At 40.5% G+C, this 19,482-nt stretch overlaps 1 protein-coding gene across 5 annotated transcripts in view; it reads right to left on the reverse strand.

The window, feature by feature from the left end:
• The window catches only part of LOC307219492 (uncharacterized protein), an 82,882-nt gene extending 80,601 nt beyond the window's left edge, over window positions 1–2,281 (reverse strand). For all 5 annotated transcript variants that reach the window (XR_013840422.1, XR_013840423.1, XR_013840424.1 and 2 more), the window contains exon 1: window positions 2,062–2,281. Coding sequence is in view for 1 of the 5 variants with exons in the window: in XM_079982778.1 (XP_079838904.1) it covers window positions 2,062–2,073 (12 nt within the window). In the remaining 4 variants the exon portion in view is untranslated. The remainder of the gene's footprint in view (window positions 1–2,061) is intronic.
• Window positions 2,282–19,482: the final 17,201 nt, after the last annotated feature.

Genomic DNA, 19,482 nt, shown 5'->3' on the forward strand with positions numbered 1-19,482 from the left:
TCCAATATGAATTTCTGATACCTCCAGGACATAGTTACTTCATTTTATATCTCTGGTATCTTTTAAAAATTGTTCACAGCATATGACTTCTCTAAGGATGTAAGAAGGCAGTGATTTCCATTGCAGTCTGTAGTTCATCAAATACTATCTCCCTATTATTTAGCTTAAGCTACGTACAGAACATTTCCATTGCACCAGAAGCGGTTTCGTCATGCTGGCCACATGACCTGGAAAGCTGTCTGTGGACAAACGCTGACTCCCTCAGCCTGAAAATTGAGATGAGCACCGCACTCCACAGTTGCCTTTGCTTGGACTTAACCGCCCACGGGTCCTTTACCTTTACCTTTTACCTTGCATCCATACATATATTACATAACTATTTACGCAAGTTACATAATACTCATTTCAATATAAAGGAAATATCAAAGCAATGTAAAAAGGTCATTGATTACATATCATTTGTGGAGTTTTTTTAAAAAACCACAACAATGTGAATGAACACCAATCATATCCACTTGACTTGTTTCTGTTTCTGATCCTGACCACAGACAAACATGCAAACCACAGCAATTTTTGCTACCCTTTTCATTTTCATCTGAATTCTCTGTCATCCCTAAGCCCCATTGGTCCCTTTCTCTGGCAGTACTTTAATAAGAGCAATATTGCAGAAGGAAGCTCCTGGTACAACTGACCATTGACAAAGGGGTTAAAGAAAGTCATGCATGGGTGGAAATAATCCATTAATACCACCTTCAGATGCCAGATTCATACAAGAGGCAATGTTTGTTCCTTAGTTGCATCCAATGATTGTGTCTTTTTTTTTATAATGATGTTATGTAAATTGTAGGCTAGATTTCTTTTATGTTTAACTAGGCGATCAAAGTACAGATGCTTGATCAAACAGACCTACATTCACTGCAACTTCTTTGTCTAATCAGTGATAATATATTATGACTTCTTAAAATTCTGCACATGAACAGACAAATCAAAAGAGACGACAGACAGACAAAACAAAGAAAGAAATGGAGAGAGTGGGAAAGCTCACTTCCTGCCTTTCTCTTTTTAATTAATATTCAAAAGCAGAACGAAAATCATGAGCAGTGAGGTAGGACAATCCCAAATAAGAACATAATAAGAGCCCTGGTGGATCAGCTGAAAGCCCTCTCTAGTGTAGCATTTCGTTCGCAAAGTTGCATGAGATACTGGGGTGTGTGTGTGTGTGTTAGGGACTCATTTCCTGCCCTGCTCTGTGTCTGTTGCAAGCAGCACTCTTTCCATTCTGCTGAACTTCTCCTTCCACCAAAAACTCATTCTGCCAAAAAACGTTCCCCTTTATTTGCCTTTTTAAACTGAAAAACCCCAAATGCTATAACTTTTTCTCGTAGAGAAGTTGATCCAACTCCATGCTCATGTTCCTTCTCCTTTTCTGCACTTGTTCCAGCAAGCTCTATTTCTACGTGGGTGTGGGTGTGTGTGTGTGTGCAAGAAGTGAATTTAAGAATGGGGGGGGGGGAGAAACAGAAAATGACAGATTTGCCCATCCCTAGTTGCAGAGGCAAGATTTGGCCAGAGAAGCTCCCTATTTTTAAGCTCTGTCTTTTAGTCACTATTCTAAAATAACTCTGTGCATATTTTGCAGGCATGTCCCCAGATCTTCTTTTCTTAATTATATCAAATCAGATTGTGTGGCTCCAGATGGATGGGTGTTGCCTGGTGCAGCTACACAGTACAAGCATGCACCTTCTTTTTCTTTTTATACAATATGTTTTCAAATTAGGGAAGGGGAAGTCTGTTGCACACACGCAATATTAAGCCATCATCTTCTCTCCAGCTGTAGCTGTCACTTTCTCACTGAAGTACACTGGCAGAACGCACGACACAAGTGTCTTGAGAAATCTCCTGCCACCTAAATGGCTAAATTTGACACACCGTATCAAAAACCTAAAAGGGGCGGAGGAGATCAGTGGCGATGAAGACTACATTCACTGTTTCAACAGCCTTTTCCCCTGAAGGTTAATCCTCCCTTTCTTTTGCTAAAGATGCAATCCCATATCCACTTACCTGGATATCCATCGAACTCAGTGGCACCTACTTCTGAGTAGACAAAATTGCTCTGTTAATCCTCTTGTCCTTGTCTCTTTGGAGTGACTTTGGGGAGTTTGTAAATTGCCTGTCTAAATGCAGGGGTCCCTCCCCTGGCTCAACTGCCAACTGCTAATCAAGGTATTTTGGGACAACACACAACAGTGTTTTAAGCCTGTAAAAGAAATACTGTGTAGTCAACAACTTTTAAATTATAGTATGTGGTGGGTGGTTGATAAGAATGTGCAACTTTTTTTCTAAAATAGAAACACTTTCCCAGCTACCCTTATCTGTTCTCCTCTTCTATTTATCGTTCCAAATGTTTCTAGGGACTATTAACATTCTTTCCCTTCCCTGTGCTGGTGAATTTGTTTTCTTTTCAGAGCATCTTCTATATATTTCAAGTTGATTTCATCTTCACCTGTGAGCTACAGAACAACAAGTTTAAGGTATATTTTTCTTGTCAGGCGAACACTCTGTAAGAAAGAGAGAAACACCCAACAGAGTGTACGAGCGAGTGCACCATTAGAGTAGCAAAGACACATCTGCAATGTGTTCCTCCTTTCAGTGGGCCCAGTATTAATAATTTTTATCATTATGGTGTCATCAGTATATATGGTTCTTTTTATCAGAATTTCATAAAGGTAGGTCCCAGCCCCCAAGACCATACAATTTCTATTTCAACAAGGAAACAGAGAAATGGTGAGGAAAGGAGAGTCAGCTGGAACCAGGGATGTAAAAGAGCAAGTGCAGTCTGGTGTACTCAGGCTTTGCTTCAGCTGGAGATGAGGATGAAGAGGTTAAGCCAAAGGCTTTGCTGTAAAAGGCAGTTTTTGAGCTAGGATTTGAAGGTGAAGCAAGGTGGCTCCTCGAGCTATTCCAGGCATGCAGGGCAAGCGAGGGAGAACAGATGGAGTTTCTTAGGAGAGCAAGGCAGCTGAGTCGCAGTTTACAAAATGCTAAACTTGTAGATGTGTGAGCCTTCTCAAACTTACAAAGCACCATGAGGGAAGTGGTGGAATCAAGACTGTGGCACATAGTCCCCTACACTATGTTCCTGTCAAATATCATACACCGAGTGTTCTTAGCTTTGGGAGTAGTAGCAGCCAGTTGGGCAGTGTGGGTGAGTCTGTGTAAACTGACCTGCTTTGCCAGCGCTGTGCAGTGCTGCCACTTCCTGAGAAGGAGAAGGAGGGGGTAAGTCAGTGGAAAGCCAGTGTGGTGTGGACATAGTGTGGGCACAGTGAGCGCACATCAGATTGGCTCCTTCTGGACAAGGACCATGATAGGCTCCTGCTGCCTTTCCTCTCCCCCTTATGGTAAGCAACAGTGATGTGCAGCACTGGGGAGGCAGGTCAGCAAAGCAGCCCCACCTGCACCCCTCCTACTGGCTGCTACTGCTTGGGAGGAAAGCTTCCATTGTTGACAACAGAAACTTCCCTCCTGAGGCTCATAGCAGTTTCGAGGGACTGTGGATTTTTGTGAAGGAAGAAAGGGTCAATTCTCCCACCAACACCTTCTATTTACAACACCCAGGGCCTTTTTTCAGCCAGAACACTCCGAAATTCAGTTCTGGCACTTCTCAGGTGGACGCCATTGCCATTATAACAGAACAAGTGAGGTGTTCATGGTGAGTTCTGGCACCTCTGTCTTCAGAAAAATAGTATTAACAATTTCCATAATATTCACATGACTACTAGTGACACATGGTACATGATGGACCAAGAAAGTTGGCCAAAAGTTCACCAAGCCATTGAGACCACTTGAACCTCTAGAGACAAAGCTAGCTGTAGGAATGCTTCCAAATTTTTTTTAAGGGAGAAGGCAACCATGTCTAGAGCAGGTAGTACTCATTCCTGTAAAATGGTGACCTGATCCACATACACTAATATAAATATACTTTCTAAAAGGCCTGCTGGTCAAATGAATTTATGCTTATTCTGCTTTATTTTTTTCCATCTAGAAATCCAGAGTCCTCTTTTTTAGTTCGCCAAGAGCTATATATTCAGCCTCAGTGCATGCCAAAATTGCTTTGATTTTTGTGCAAATAAACTGCCTCTCTTTCTCCCATAGGGTTCTTTTTATGTAAGAAAACAGGATTTCTTTCATCAGCGTAGTTTGTTGAATCTCTGTGAACATCAGTGTGTGCTTCTTTGAAATTTCAAGCAAATTACTTCTTATACATTTTACAAGAAATATTCAAACCATTGTAAATGGCAGCATGACTCATTCGAATGATAAACTTGAGTAACCAAGTAACAGAATCTTTTTCACAATGTTGTGCTAAGCAGGCCTGCTACCCTTGGCATCTGTTCTGAATGGTAAGAAAATGCACCATACATTCAAGCATATTAAATAATACCCCTTGGGTTTTCATATGGTAAAAAGGTTTAAAGTGCATTCAGAATGCTTCCCCCCCCTTGTTTTTGCACCCTCTTGCCATTCTAACTCAGGAGGTTGGGGTGGGAGAACTTCTAGAACAACATGTAGGGGGAGGAGAGAGCAGATTCTTCCACCAGGCAAGCAGAAATCCTTCTGCTGATGGAGTTATCTGCTTAGTACTATGCTGAATTCCGCATTTGACTTTTGAATAACAGTATTGTGCATCAAAGCCTCCTGGGTGCATCCAGACTTGGATCTTATTGCATTAGTTTTCCTGATTATAATTCTGGCACTTTTGTCATATTGTCGTTATGAAATTGTAGATTCTTGATCAATATACTTGCATATTCTGCTAAAATTAAGGGGCAGGGAACCGTATGCCAGGATGCTACCCCAAATTTTGCCCTAAGCTCTTCTGGGTTAACAGGGTTGCAAAGCGTCCCCCCTCCCAGGAAGCAGTTAATGTGAAAATGAACACCAGACTCCCACTAGATTTCCAGGAATGGCTTTTACATCATGTGGAAGATCATGTAAAACACAAAAATAACCAGGTAAGGAAAGGTGAAAATGGAAGAAATAGCTGTGGGAAAGCAGCATTTGTGAGCAAGCTGCTTCTAACAAAGAAACAGAATTGATCTTTAGTTAATCATTCACCCAAAAGATTAGGAAAAGTCAAGCCTACTTGACCCTGAAAGCCATTTTGGTTTATGAACTTTTAAATAGGGTTGTAGCTTGGTTTGGCCATGAACCAATTTGAAACAGCTTTTCTATTGTTATACAGCCATTTTGAACAATCACATAAACACTGTATGCCAAACAAATGGGAAGATTTAACTCCATCCCCATACTAGCAAAACTATGTTGTGTTGATATCACTATATCTTGCTTCAGCATCTATAAACCTTAGGAATAATTCTTGCATTGATTTTGACCTTGTAAAGTCACCATAGTGGGACTTCTAACTATTGTGGGACTTTTGTGTGGTAAATGCTTGTTCTAAAAGCCAGGGCCGGCCCACCCATGAGGCAAGATGAAGCAGCTGCCACAGTTGGCAAAAGCCTAAGCAGCAGCATCTCTTACAACACCACAAATGCTTGGGGAGGCTTCCTTTTATTCGTATCTTCCTATATTGCAGTGTTGATGTCTTGTAACGTTTGTTTGGTTGATTCTTCATTGGATTTTGTCATATTTTTACTGCATCTTCTGTCATATAAATAAGTTCCTCACCTCTTCGCTTCCCTGCTCCTCCACATGCAGCTGCTGGGTGACCTTGGGCCAGTCACACTTCTTTGAAGTCTCTCAGCCCCACTCACCTCACAGAGTGTTTGTTGTGGGGGAGGAAGGGAAAGGAGATTGTTAGCCGCTTTGAGACTCCTTAAAGGGAGTGAAAGGTGGGATATCAAATCCAAACTCTTCTTCTTCTTCTCTTCGGTGGCCTTTGGGTAGATAAGCAGTATATAAATAATAACAATGACAATATTCTGGAAATAAGAATAAGCTTTTCAGTCCCCTGAGTGAAAAACACTCTTTTCGACAGCTTTAGCTTCAGTGGGTTCCCAGTTTTACAGTAGATTCTGTATTCAGGAGGGGGGAAAGGTAAAAGAAAGGTAAAAGTGATAGAATCATAGAATTGTAGAGTTGGAAGGGACCCTGCGGATCATCTGGTCCAATCCCCTGCAATGCAGAAACATGCAGCTGTCCCATATGGGAATCAAATCTTCAACCTTGGCATGGCTCTAACCAACTGAGTTAACTGTCCAGTTCAACGTATGTAGCCATTATTGCACAAAAACTGAATCGGGTTAATTAGATGTTCTTCATTGTTTACAATTAAATTTACAAACCTACTAGAGTCTCCAGTTGTGGTTTTTAATTGAATGGCAAGGCTCTGAACCCAGTCCTCAAAATATGCCTGGGAAGGTTTAGAGGAAATAATTACACATGATTCCTTATCTGCCAAGGAAGTTTATGCTGAGGTTATCTTCCATTAAGATGCTGAGAGAGGATGTTATGACTCAGGGGAGCAATGCCTTCCTCAGCACATTTATAATAGTTATATTAGGAGAAGCATCTCAGAAAGACAATGAACAACATAAAAAATAATATGCCTGAGCTCCTGAACCAATGACATGATTTGACCCCATAAGGCTGTCATCTTGTCCTGGATGCTAGTGTTCATTAACTAATATAGTGCTGTATTACTATTGCAGTGCTGTCTCTTGTCACTATTAGAAAGGTCCAATCACTAAATAGCCTGTAACTTGTGTAGCTGAAGGGCCAGCTGCTGCCATATGAACCTTCATAGACATTAAGATCCTCCAAAGTTTACATTCTCATCCATCAGTGAAAAGAAGGCCAATGAAGTATTCTTACTTTGCCTAACTCACACTTCCTGACTATCATGAAAGCTTTTGTGATCATGCAGCACAGAACATTTTTATTTGGACTGTTTTATTTGATGAGAGAGAGTTTGAATCTGTATGCATAGTTTTGTGGGACAGATTTAATTGAGAATCACATGTGTGATTGTTCATGGTGCTGAAATGTAAACAGAAAATTATGCTCACCCTTTAGATTTGTTTATTATCTGTTGAAATATCAGTGGCTTCTGCAAGCATTAAATCTAAACTGCACATTCTTGTGACCGAAGTGATGAATGCTTGTTTTAATTGGTTTCATCTAGATATACAACTGTCAGTATTTTGCTTGAGTTATTTCCTTATCATTCCTCTGTATATACTATCTCCCTTTCCCTTCACTTAGCATTCCATGAAGTATTCAAGTACCATATGTTGATCCTTGAAAATAAAAGATGTCACCATAGAGGTCACTTCTAAAATCTCTTGATGTCCCTCTTGGGTTTACTTTTGTTCTTCTTTATTTGTTTTGTGCCACAAGAAGTAAAGTAATGTTTTCATTTAAACAGTGTAAAGGCTGTTTTCAGAAGCACAGTCTCCCTTTAGTTTGTTCTGTTTAGACTTTCCTTTACTCACAGCAAATAAAATTGATGGGCCAACAATGTGCCTACAATGAGCTCCCTATAAAAACCAAATAGCTTATGCTAGAGATGCAGTCTCCCTGATGAATTTATGACTGTTAGAGTATCTCTTGTCGAGATCACAAAAGAGGTTGTCTTTAAAGGCTTCGGTGCCTTTATTTGCATGATCAATTTTTTGAACACCGAAAACTCCAATTTATCTTTAACAAATGATTTAAAACTTGTTTTGGATAGCCCAGAATTAAGCAGCACCTATTAACATTCACTTCTCAATCCACTTTGGCAGAGGATTGCTAAGATTATATTTTGTTTTTCCAAGCTGCCTTGAAAAGGTATGGTATTTGAACGTATTTCATCATGATATAAGTACAGACTATCACAAGTTTTAATACATGGCTGATAACATCAATATTGCATTGTATTCTGTAAATGCATCATCTTTCTAAAAATGATACTTTGGTGAAAAGTTCATATATCAACTTAAACATCATAAGAACAATATAACTCTTCTAGAGCCAAGGTTCAGACATCCAAATAGGCTCAATATGTCTAGATGTGTTCTGCACGTGGATAGTGCATGATTTCTGGAAATATGATCAAAAGATGTTTGGGTATTTAATTAAGGCTATCAATTTATTCATACTTTTATAGTTATTTTTTTAAAAAAATAGTTCATTTTAAAATTGTTTTTAATGTATAATAGTGTTTGCTGAATCTGGATGCTTAGGGATCTGTTTGTTGTTCACATAGAGAAGTGGAATGTAAATGTTTAAATAAACATATTGGAAAAAATATCTCCACAGTCACGACAAGACCTCAGTTATGTGCTTTCAGAAGCACCCTTTTGCCTAGCAAGCACACTCTGCCCCTCACTTAATGATTAAAGGTAAAGGTAAAGGTAAAGGTAAAGGGACTCCTGACCATTAGGTCCAGTTGCGGATGACTCTGGGGTTGCGGCGCTCATCTCGCTTTATTGGCCAAGGGAGCCGGTGAACAAGAGCAGCGCACGGAAACACCATTTACCTTCCCGCCAAAGCGGTACCTATTTATCTACTTGCACTTTGACATGCTTTCAAACTGCTAGGTTGGCAGGAGCAGGGACCGAGCAACGAGAGCTCACCCCATCACAGGGATTCGAACCGCCAACCTTCTGATTGGCAAGTCCTAGGCTCTGTGGTTTAACCCACTTAATGATTACTGTTGCACAATTCTCAAAAACTATCTATACCTTTCCTTGAAGTCACATCAAATATTGCAATTGTCTTCATAACTTGAGACATATGGGTTAAATCTCCCCTCCTCATGCACTGTGTTCTCTGTTGGGGGTGGGGAAGGGTTCTCAATTCAATCTATATACATTGTACAGTGAGCATATGTGTAGACAGCCAGAACTGCACCAAAAAGAAATTCAATTTAAACTGCATTAAAAATAAGTGATAAACGGTGAAAAAATGGAAATTTTCATTCACAACCATGAAAGAATGATACAAAATAAACAGTAAATTATAGAAAAATAATTACAATATAATGGTCAAAACCGTTACAATGGAGCTACTATAAAAGCCTGAATAGAAGCTACACCTCTTTACCCTGGCTTTTCAGTTTAATGAAGATCATGGAATAAAGTTCAAAAATCTCTGAGCTACACCTGAAAGCAGTTCCCAGAGTTGTCGGGTTTGCTGAATGGTAAGCTAGAACTCTTAATGATTTTTAGTTCATCTTCAAGTTTATTCTGTTACACACTTTTTAAAACTCTTTATATGCTTCAGAAATTTAAACTTAAATATCATAATTGCTGGGGGAAATAAATTAAACAATTCAAATTCCACTGAGTGTATTTTGATGTTTCCTTTGTCTTCTTAACTATATTTTATACTTTAGCACAACAGTTTGTAATATTCAGATGCTGGGGGGAAATTGCTGAGGATCTATATAGATGAACTTGAATTGAACATGATCCAAACTAGTTTGTTTTGTAAAGAAACGAACATGAACTGGAATTAGTTCCTATTTGGACATACTGAGCTTAAGGTAGGAACTGATTTCTGTTTAAAACGAACTCTCCAAGCTCTGAGTACAACATTCCTTGTTCTTTAATCTGGTACCCGGTATCATTTTTAAAGATATCAAACAGGATGGGAACACTTTGTATCATGAAAGAGAGCTAGATTCTGGAATGAAAAAGAATGAAACTAAAGAATGAAGTGTGTGTGTGTGTTTTGCTTCCCAGAGGTCATTCCATTACAGATAGCTTGTTTACAAGACTGAAACCGATTGCTATTGAAACAAATGATCCCAATAATGCAAGGTAAAGTCTGCCCATTTATTTGATGTATTTGAATTGGTTTAAATTCACCTCTGGATTTCTTTCCTTGATAAATATTTGACAGCTTTCCCATTAAAAACAACAACAGTGTTGTCGTGCTTTGTTTTAAAAAAGACACAACCCCAATGATTCCATCTAGAGTTCATTCTTCATAGAAACATCCACTATCACATAAGAAGAAAGTTGGACATAGTGTTTTATGGAGAAGGAAGGAAAGAAAGACTCCTTTTCCTCCCTCATCCCAACAACAAAATAACAGAGTCAGTGCTCAAGTGGACTCTCATGTGGCCTGTTGGCTGAGTTAAATCAGTCAGCAGCACCTCTGCAGCTGGTCAGCTTCACCTCAGCTCCAAGTGCTATGACCCTCTGCTGTCAATAAGAATTACCTGAATCGGCTTTGTGTACCTCCATCAAACAGGACAACCAGGGTGAGCCTCTTTCTCTGAATAAATGATTTTGCCTAAATAACAAAATAGCATTGGTTATTCTAATTTACCTGACCTCTGTCTTCCAGTGGTCAGGTAAAGAAAATGATTTATCCACCCCTTGAGTTGCTTGGTGACATAGCACTGTAATCTGGGATGAAAGAGACACATCTTACATATCTTCATGACCTTCTTTCTGTAGGCTGCCCTCTCATATTTCAGCCATGCTCCCATCTAGCACCATCCTTCCCCATGATTCGCTTTTCTCTTATTTTAAGGAAACAGATACAAAATGATAGAATGCACTCAAAAGGACATTGAGGAAATGAGCAGGGTCTCCAGATGTTGCTGAACCACAACACTAACCTTCCCTGCCCATTAGAGGCTGATGGGAGTGGGAGCCCAACAACATCTGGATGGCCAAGTGTTCTTGGCACCTGACCTACAGAGAATGCTAACCCCTCAGGGCTACTTGGCACTAGCCATCAACCCCACTCATTCAACAGAACTCAGAAGCAGGGGTTCCTTGTCGTGCATTTGTCAGAGTTCTTGGACATGCTTTGTTTTCTCTGTTTTCAGAAACAGGGATACTTTGTGCATTCATTTGTGTCTTGTCCAAATATACAATATTTCTGAATGGCAGTTTCAGACAAAATTCAAGATATTATCACACTCTATGCAAGGAATTATGCTCACCCCTTTTTTCAGATTGCCGGAACATGAGTTGGAAACAGTGGATCTGGAAGTGTTATTTAACTAGTTTGCTGCCACATGAATCTGCACAGCAGAAAGATGGAACTTTATACAACTCTACACGGTTGCAGGGGCCTAAACTAGAACTGCAGCACAGGAAAAGGTCAACCCATTCCTCTTCAAACTGTCCCCCCCCCCCCGATAAAAGGAGCCCCATGCTTCTGTTCATCCTCAAAGATGCTACAACTCTCTGCTGAGCATAGCATATCAACTAAATATACTGGTGTAAGCCCTGGCATTGCTGTGGTCATCTTAGTTGGACCTTCGGCTTGTAATCTTTGTTTTTAGTGGTGATGGTTGTGAGAAGATTATTGGAATACCATTATGAATGAAGTTAATGGGTAACCTAGCTAATTCGGACTTCATTCCAGATAAAGGTTTGCTGGGGGGTTTTTTACCTGCAGCAATAGTTTGGCAATCTTACCAGTATCAGAACAAAGCAGCAGGAGATTTGCTTTGTTCCCATTGTATCTCAGGAGAAGTGTGCTTCTGTTTTGTTGAGAAAAAGCGAGATAATAGCACTTGAAGTTGCCAAGCCATGGTCCCACGCTGTGAGTCAGGCATTAAGCACTATGCAGCTACAGTGGAATTCTTAGCAGGAGGATGCAAAGTGGACTCTGTCTGTGTGCCGCCTGTCATGCATGACCTACAGTGGGGCAGCCACTGATCACAGAATGTGAAAATTGCCCATCTGGGACCAGACGAAAACGCTGTAAATGAGCAATAAACTCAAATTGGTTTCAGTCACAGGGTCAATTGCCATTGAGTCAGAAGTCCTGAGTAACCTCATCATGGCCCTTGTTACCCACACAACTGAGTGGGTTGCTGTCTCCTAACAGCAGAGAAGGGATTCAGTAATTAAAACACATTTCTTCATAGCCTCTGCCAGGAGATCTTTGGTTGTAGTCTTCAGAGACGCCATGATGCAAATGTGACATGTCAGATGTAACCTAAAATAAAACAATGGAATGGAAAATATTATTCAGGTTTGAAAATGATGCCTTTGTCTTTTGCTGGGTTGTTTTTTTTGTTTTGTTTTGGTACTTTATTTACTAGTATCACCTGAGGTCACAGCTTTTAACAAATTTCAAAAGGAACACACAGAAGATATTTCTGCTTGATTGAAAATTTGGATTCTTACAATTTCTGTGCAAGTGCAAGCTACACATGTTTTAGGGGAAGCACAATGCATTAAGTTCATATATTTTGCAGTGCCTTCAGTACAAAACTGCTAGATTAAAGTTGGGATGTAGTGTTTTATCCAATGTTAGTTGCAGAGCCATTGAAATGAATGGACGTATGGACTATGACCCTTTATTTTCAATGGGTCTACTCAGAGTAGAAGTAACATTGGCTACAACCCATAGTTCATTATTCTGTTATGGTGATAAAAAGAAACATGGAATGATGCATTACTATTTATTTGTTTATCCCCCCTCTAAATGCCCAGGATGCTGAGAACAGGATAGGCCACTGGAGTGATACAGCAGTTTCTTGCTGTGCTGTTATGAAAGCATTCAGGTGAAATGAACCTCTGCAAGGGAGGGAATGGATCATATTCTGCAATGGAACAGTGGAAGAAGCTAGCAACCAATGGGGAGAATAAGAGCAATGTTCCATTGGTCTCTCACCTAAACTCTCAGACCTGAAGTCTGAGGCTAATAAATTAGAAAGGTGCTTTATCCAGTTTAATCCTATTTTGCTTTTGCTCATAGTCTAGCAGCAGGACAGAGTCTTGATCTCAGTGGGTGTATTTTGAACTAAACCAGCAACCTCATTTTAACTGCCCACAATGAGTTGAAAGAAAAGAAGCAGAGAGAGAAGAGAGAAAGTCTGAGCTTGCTCCATTCGTCCTTTTCCTGTTTTTAAATTACAAAGAGCTTTTATGCCACAGGATGAAACATCTACATAGTTTAAAGGTCAAACAGGTGAAGAGGTTTCACTCCTTTTTACAGTCTCCGTGGAATTAGGTATTTTAAAAATCATTTTTCATTTTTTATTATCTTTCCACACTGGTGGAGACAGCTATTTACAATGACCCATAAAATCTCATATATAAACCATTCTCTCTCACACACAAAACACATATAGTTGGGGTCATAAATCAATACTTATCTAATGGTCTTCCTCTAAAGAGCTTTAAAAAAATGTTTATGTGCCTTACAGATGTAATTGTAACTTTTAAAAATGTAATTCGCATGAGGATGGTTGCATTTCTGCAGACAAACCAAACAGGATTCATTTCATTTCTAATATTATAATTTGTAGGGGATGTTTCCATATTGTGGTCATTTGGACATGGCATTTGGAGGCTATTTTTTCTTCTTCTTCCATTCTTCTTATTGGGGTGTGTGGGGTGTTTTGTAGGAGGGAAACCCCCTAGAGCTGATGCACTGTTCTTACTACAGATGCAAAATAAGATCCTGGCTGAGTCTAATTAATTTAGCGACACAATATCCCTTTGAGGTAGAAAAATGCTATTAAACTCATTTTTCAGATAGCCAGAAAGGTTAATAATTTGCCCTGGAAAAGTTTCTAAAATGCAATGCAGAGGTCTGGTATAATAAAGTTATGGAGCCAACATTTGCATGATTATCTCACTTCTCTTCCACTCTTCCATCAAAAATAAATTCTAGGGCTGAGCTGCATTTAGGTGGGTGAACATTTTCAGTTCAGAAAAGGGAAAAAAAGGATTCTCCACACAAACACCAAATATTGTCTGAAATATATCTCTCCCCCTCATACCTTTCTCCTTTTTTTGGGGGGGGGAGATATCCTTTTGCTCCTTTTCATTCTTGCTCACTGCTTTTTTTAAGCTGCTATTCTGGTGAATTCCTCCTTATGTTGGCTGCATGATCCAACCAATCAGGGATCATGTCGCTAGTGTAAAGGTCAAATCCCCACCTATGTGGCATCATCACAAAGCTAAAGTGAATTTAGGGCAGTGGTTTCTGCTCCCACATTGAACAGGATAATTGTTGCATCATGTTTTTAAGTCTCTCAGATTGTCACCAAAAGGGGGAGATTTTATGTGTGATATACTGTTCCCGCAAACTGCACCATCCTTCCATTCCATTGATCCCTAATAAATCATTCACTTGCTCACTCACTCACTCAGCCCTAAATGGATAGTCCTGAGATGTTCCCCAAGAGCTGTAGTGTAGTGTGTGCTGAACTTGCGGTATGAAGAGGAATTGCCTAGATCAAGCTTCAACTCAGCTGTAAATTCCCTGAATGGTGAACCACAATCTTTTAACAATTCCCCCATATGGAAGTAATAACTGCAATCTTCCTTACATGCAGTGTTTCTTTACTCCCTTGTGCCCTTGAGGAGAGTTATTTAAGGTAGGTGACATCAAAACATGTTCCAATGGATTCCAGAAGATAATTACATGTGCAGATGGTGGACTGGTGGCTCTGAATACACCATTTTTAGTGGTACACTACCAGAGGCTGATGGATTCAGAGGGTTTTCTTGTAGATTTGGCCAATGACCCTGCCAAGGTCCAGATCTCTGCTTAGAATATGGGGGTGATTTTGGCCATTCAGATAGCCACTCCCAAATGGTCATGATTTAACCACTTCATCATGTTAAAGGTAAAGAGGTAAAGGGACCCCTGACCATTAGGTCCAGTCATGACCAACTCTGGGGTTGCGGCACTCAGTGGCGTAGCGTGGGGGGTGCAGGGGGGGCTGGCCGCACTGGGCGCAACATCTGGGGGGGGGGGCACGCTCGCCGCCTCCGGAGTCGCCGAAGAGCCTCGGGCGCAGGCTGTAGCAGAGCCCCATGTCTCGCGGAACTGACGAGCTGTGCGCGCGTCCGGGCTGAAGGCGTCCGGCAGGCAGCGGCTCTCAGTGCTCGCCACAGTCCCCGCACGTCAGGGCCGCGGAGGGCGTGCCAGGCAGCCCCTCCTCACAGCCCCACTGCTGCCGCTGCTGCTGCAGCTGCTGGGCCATGTTGCATTTTCTTCGCCTCTCTGCCCTCCTCCTCCGGGCAAGCGGCGTCGTTTGGGTGGCAGCGCCAGCGGCAACTCGCCTCAGATCACCTGACACGGACCCGCTGCCACCGCCGTGGCTACCTTACCGTAAATACCCCCGCCCAGGCAGCAGCAAGAAGAAGCTGGCAGCGGCGGCAGGTTAGGGGTTAGGGGCGCAAATTACTTGCCTTGCCCCGGGTGCTGACAACCCACGCTACGCCGCTGGCAGCACTCATCTCGCTTTATTGGCCGAGGGAGCCAGCGTACAGCTTCTGGGTCATGTGGCCAGCATGACTAAGCCGCTTCTGGTGAACCAGAGCATCATGTTAGCTGCTTCATATTCTGAGGAGCTGAGGGGAGTGAAATGGATGACCAACTGATAGCACAAGACTTTTGCCAAATGCAACCAAATACTGATGAAGTTCTGTTGTAGGGCCTGCTGTGGCTGAGATGGCTCACAGAAAAAGTTTCCACCATTGCATCTGAATGTTGGCCAGTGGAGATTTTTGAAGTGGCCGAAGGCCTTTTTATGCAGGCCCAATGGAACAATTGTGGAACACTTGGATGTTCACTGTGACCAATTTGCATTTTTAGATAATTTTGAAGAGTTGGATGCCATAGTTATTACAAAATCAGAGGTGGACATGGCTAGAGCACTGTCTAGGTATGTTGTCACAGGCTCTTGTATAGCCTGAGAATGTAAGCAAGGTGCTTGGAGGTTTTAGTCCCATACTTGTACTTGCCTTTTCTAGCTAGGGAAATCAACCAGGCTGGGTTTCCAACTTGGACCACTGAGATCGTGAATGCTGCTCTGAGGGAGGGAAGCTTTTCTTGTTTCCCTTAAGGAGGAAATAGTGCAGACTTTCTGGAAGTGGGGTAGAATCTAGTCTGGACTCTACAGTTCTGAACAGCTTTAAGCCAGTGTCTAATTTACTCTCATCCTCTTCAATACCTTGCTCATTAATGGTATCTCAACCCTAGGCCTCCTTTAGCTTTGTGATGTCATCCCTGGTTGTTTGGATGCATACCAATTTGGGTCCCATGCTGGTTTGGGAAGGGAAACAGCCTTGGTTGACAATGTGAATATACTAAGACAGGTAATGGAGCGTTGGAATGGTTGGTTTTTGGTTCTCCCAGAACACAGGTTGTTAGCACTGAAGTGCATTCAACCCTAATTACGCTGGCACACTCCTGATTTACATACATGAATTCTCACTAATGTTGTATTCCATATTAGCTGAATGTGGGTCATAGATGCTGTTTTTCACCAACCCAAAGAAAGGACCCTGTGTTAGAGAATCCTGTTGGGATTCCCAGCTTGTCTTCTAAGAATTACTACAAGAAGATGATGTGCCAAATTAGTACTGCTATGGTTCTCAAAGGTTCATAAATACTAAATACCAGAAAGCATTGCTTTCCATGTACAGTCACCCCAGGAGCAGAAAGATTTAAATAAATGACTCTTGCTTAGATACCTCTGACATTGTAAAATGAATCACCATTTAGTTAGCGTTTTGAGCCGGCAGGAATAAAAATCCCAGTGTTGGGTAGAGAGGAACAAGCCTGCTTCATAAATTTCACTTGCTCATTATGTCTTATTAAATCTTTATAGAATATTATCCTGGCATACAGAATGCAACTTAGACATAAGCCAAGTTCATAATGCCCAAGTTTCACAGAAATGGACAGCATTCATAATAAATGTCCAGCATATTGAATAGCAGTACTAACAATTTGCCAAACATTCGTGCCACAGTAAGTGAGTGTCTAAGCACAGAGTTAACTTCAAATATTACCACATTTTTAATGCTCCACCATATTTAATAAAAAGGTACACTTGAAGAAGAAAGGTTGCAGTCTGGTATAGTCACAAAATTTTCCTATGCTATTTTGCTGGACCTTAAATGTGTTGACATGTCCTGTACCTCAGGTTGTGTGCTGTAGTTCATTGTGAGCTCTCATTTCTGGCTTTTTAAAAAACACACAAAAAACCCCACATGATTAAACGAGCAGATGTCTTGCTTAATTTTTTTTTAAAAATAAACAACATGGATATTTTATACATGTTTTCTACATCAAGCAATATTTTGATAGATGTGGGTAACCAAGGGCATTTTTAGTTTGTGAACAATATTTATATCCGAAATCCTTTGACTAATATTTTGGATTTACATTGTGGTCCTTCAGAATGTACCAGTGATTAATTCTGCTTGTCTAGATTCACGTCTCATAAAGGTTGGGGTGATAACTATGTAGCAGTTTTCCCAATGTGGCAACATAACAGTATGACACATTCAGTACATTTTGATTCATTTGTTCAATCACTGGCAAAATTATCTGATGTGCGATCCAACCAGATCCATGACTACATCACTGTTACTGAGCTTTTCACATAGTAAGCAGAATATATGAATACTTCTTAATTATTCTCTACTATCCAATTAACCTTGAAATTCCACTACAGGTAAAATCTCTACACCCCTCAAGTGCAGAGTCCTCTGCCAGGAAAATATTAGACAATAACCAGATAGAGATATTGAGAGAAAGATTGAAATTATTTCTTCTGCACCTGTACCCACACAAACAAAACACACACATACACTGTTGTACTATTTTGAGGAATGATTGATTCCATTCTTAAATGGTTCAGTTAGTGGATCAATCCACTTAGGCTATATCAGTTGGTTAAGATTGGAGAGTTTCCTAATGAATTAAGTCTGTGCCAATATTTCATCCCTTGCCCTCAGTCTTTCATTGATCTACATTCCAAGTTACCATCTCATATTTTTCATTCTCAAATATTTCCCATTGGTCTAAGCATATAGACCAGGAGTTAAGTGCCTGAATAATATAATTACAGTGAACATCTTCTGAGGTTGCAGCATCTTAAGTAGAAAGTGGCTATCATTAAAATTTTGTGTTCATTACTTTTAGCTGTGTTTTACAAGAAGACAAGATAAATACAACATGGAAATAATACCCAGAAATGGAAAGACAAGCAACCATCCCACAAACCTGATGTTATTGTTCCCTCCGCTTGTACCTGTTTAACAGCTGCGGTACATATTTGAGTATCAATTGCTTATGACCACTAAATTTTCACCTAACACTTATAAGTTAAGGAGCAGGGGTTAAGGTGTAACAATTACTTTAGCTTTGCTGGAATGCATTGAATTTTGTAATCGAGAAGATATTTAAAGATTTAGATGTGTGACAGTCAATACATGCAAACAAAGCTTATGTAGTTTCTGGGTTTTATGGCACATCTATTTTAAATTTTAAATGATTGGATGGCAGATGCCATCAGGCCCTATTGATGTAGCTTCTTTTGATATAATATGATACTTACAAAACCATTACGTACTTAATGCCTCACATATAATAAAAATGTAAGAATGTCATAATGCATTGGATGATTTGCAGTGCAGCATCACTTCTTAGTTTTGCAGCTTAGTTATTCAAACATCCAAATGTAGCATTTAGGGAAAGGATAGCCCCATCCATTTTAGCAATGCATGATTATCCCTTATGAAAACTTATGTATCTGATTATTGTAAGGAATAAAAAGTCACCATAGCAAATGAATTTAAACATGTTTGGGGCAGTTTCACAAGCAGGCCCGTGAAACCTGCTTCTCTACCCCACCTGTATCTATATCTGTAATCTTTGTCCATTTTGTCCTTAAACCTTAGATGGAACCCCTGGTGAGTCCTTACTCCTTGACTTTTCTGAACAGTAACTTAATGCTGGCTCACTCACTTTCGCTGATTTCAGAAGGGTGGAATAAGGCATACAAGCCATGTTGTGTCTTAACTCCTTTACTCTAACATAAACCCCGGTTCTCATGACGAGCCCTAATATCATCAAAGCAATTCTTGGTGTAAGGAGATCCCTTGTGTCCCCCCCACAACCCGAACAATAAATGTTTTCTTTTCTTTCCTTCCTTTTCCCTGCTGTGTGTTAGCCTAGATTTTATGCTTCCCTTGGCTGCATGGGCCTTGTTTTGTTTTCACGGCTCTTAAAGGCAAATTCCCTGTTCTAAATGGCATGTCAACACTGGTGTCCTTGTGTCCATTTCCCTTCTGTCTCTTGATTGATATTTTTAGGGCAGATCCCCCTCCCCAACATCTCAGCATGAATTTACTGTGGCAGAGCATAAAGCTGTCACTCAGTTGATTTCTTCTTCTTTGTGTTTCACGAATCGATGGCTACTTAGGGAGAGTGACAATGCCTGAGGAGGGGGAAAAAACCTATTGACTGCAGATTTTGGACACTTTGGGTTGACTTTTAGATTCGCTTACTCCCTGTGCACTCCATGTTGCTCATTTGGGCATGTTGGGCTGGCACGTTGGGCTGGCACATTGTCCATTTTGCTATGTTTTTTCTCTCTCAAACAGAGAAATTAAAGGATTTCATCTATTACCATCAGAATTTACTGCTGTATCTGATGAAAGGGCTGCTGGTTCCTTTGATTAGAAATACCAGTTTGGGAATACCACAATGTTCACTGACTCTAAAACAAAGTCAATGGTGTTGTCA

This window comes from Podarcis cretensis, assembly GCF_951804945.1.
Source record: "Podarcis cretensis genome assembly, chromosome: 7".
NCBI classification, from domain to species: Eukaryota; Metazoa; Chordata; class Lepidosauria; order Squamata; family Lacertidae; genus Podarcis; species Podarcis cretensis.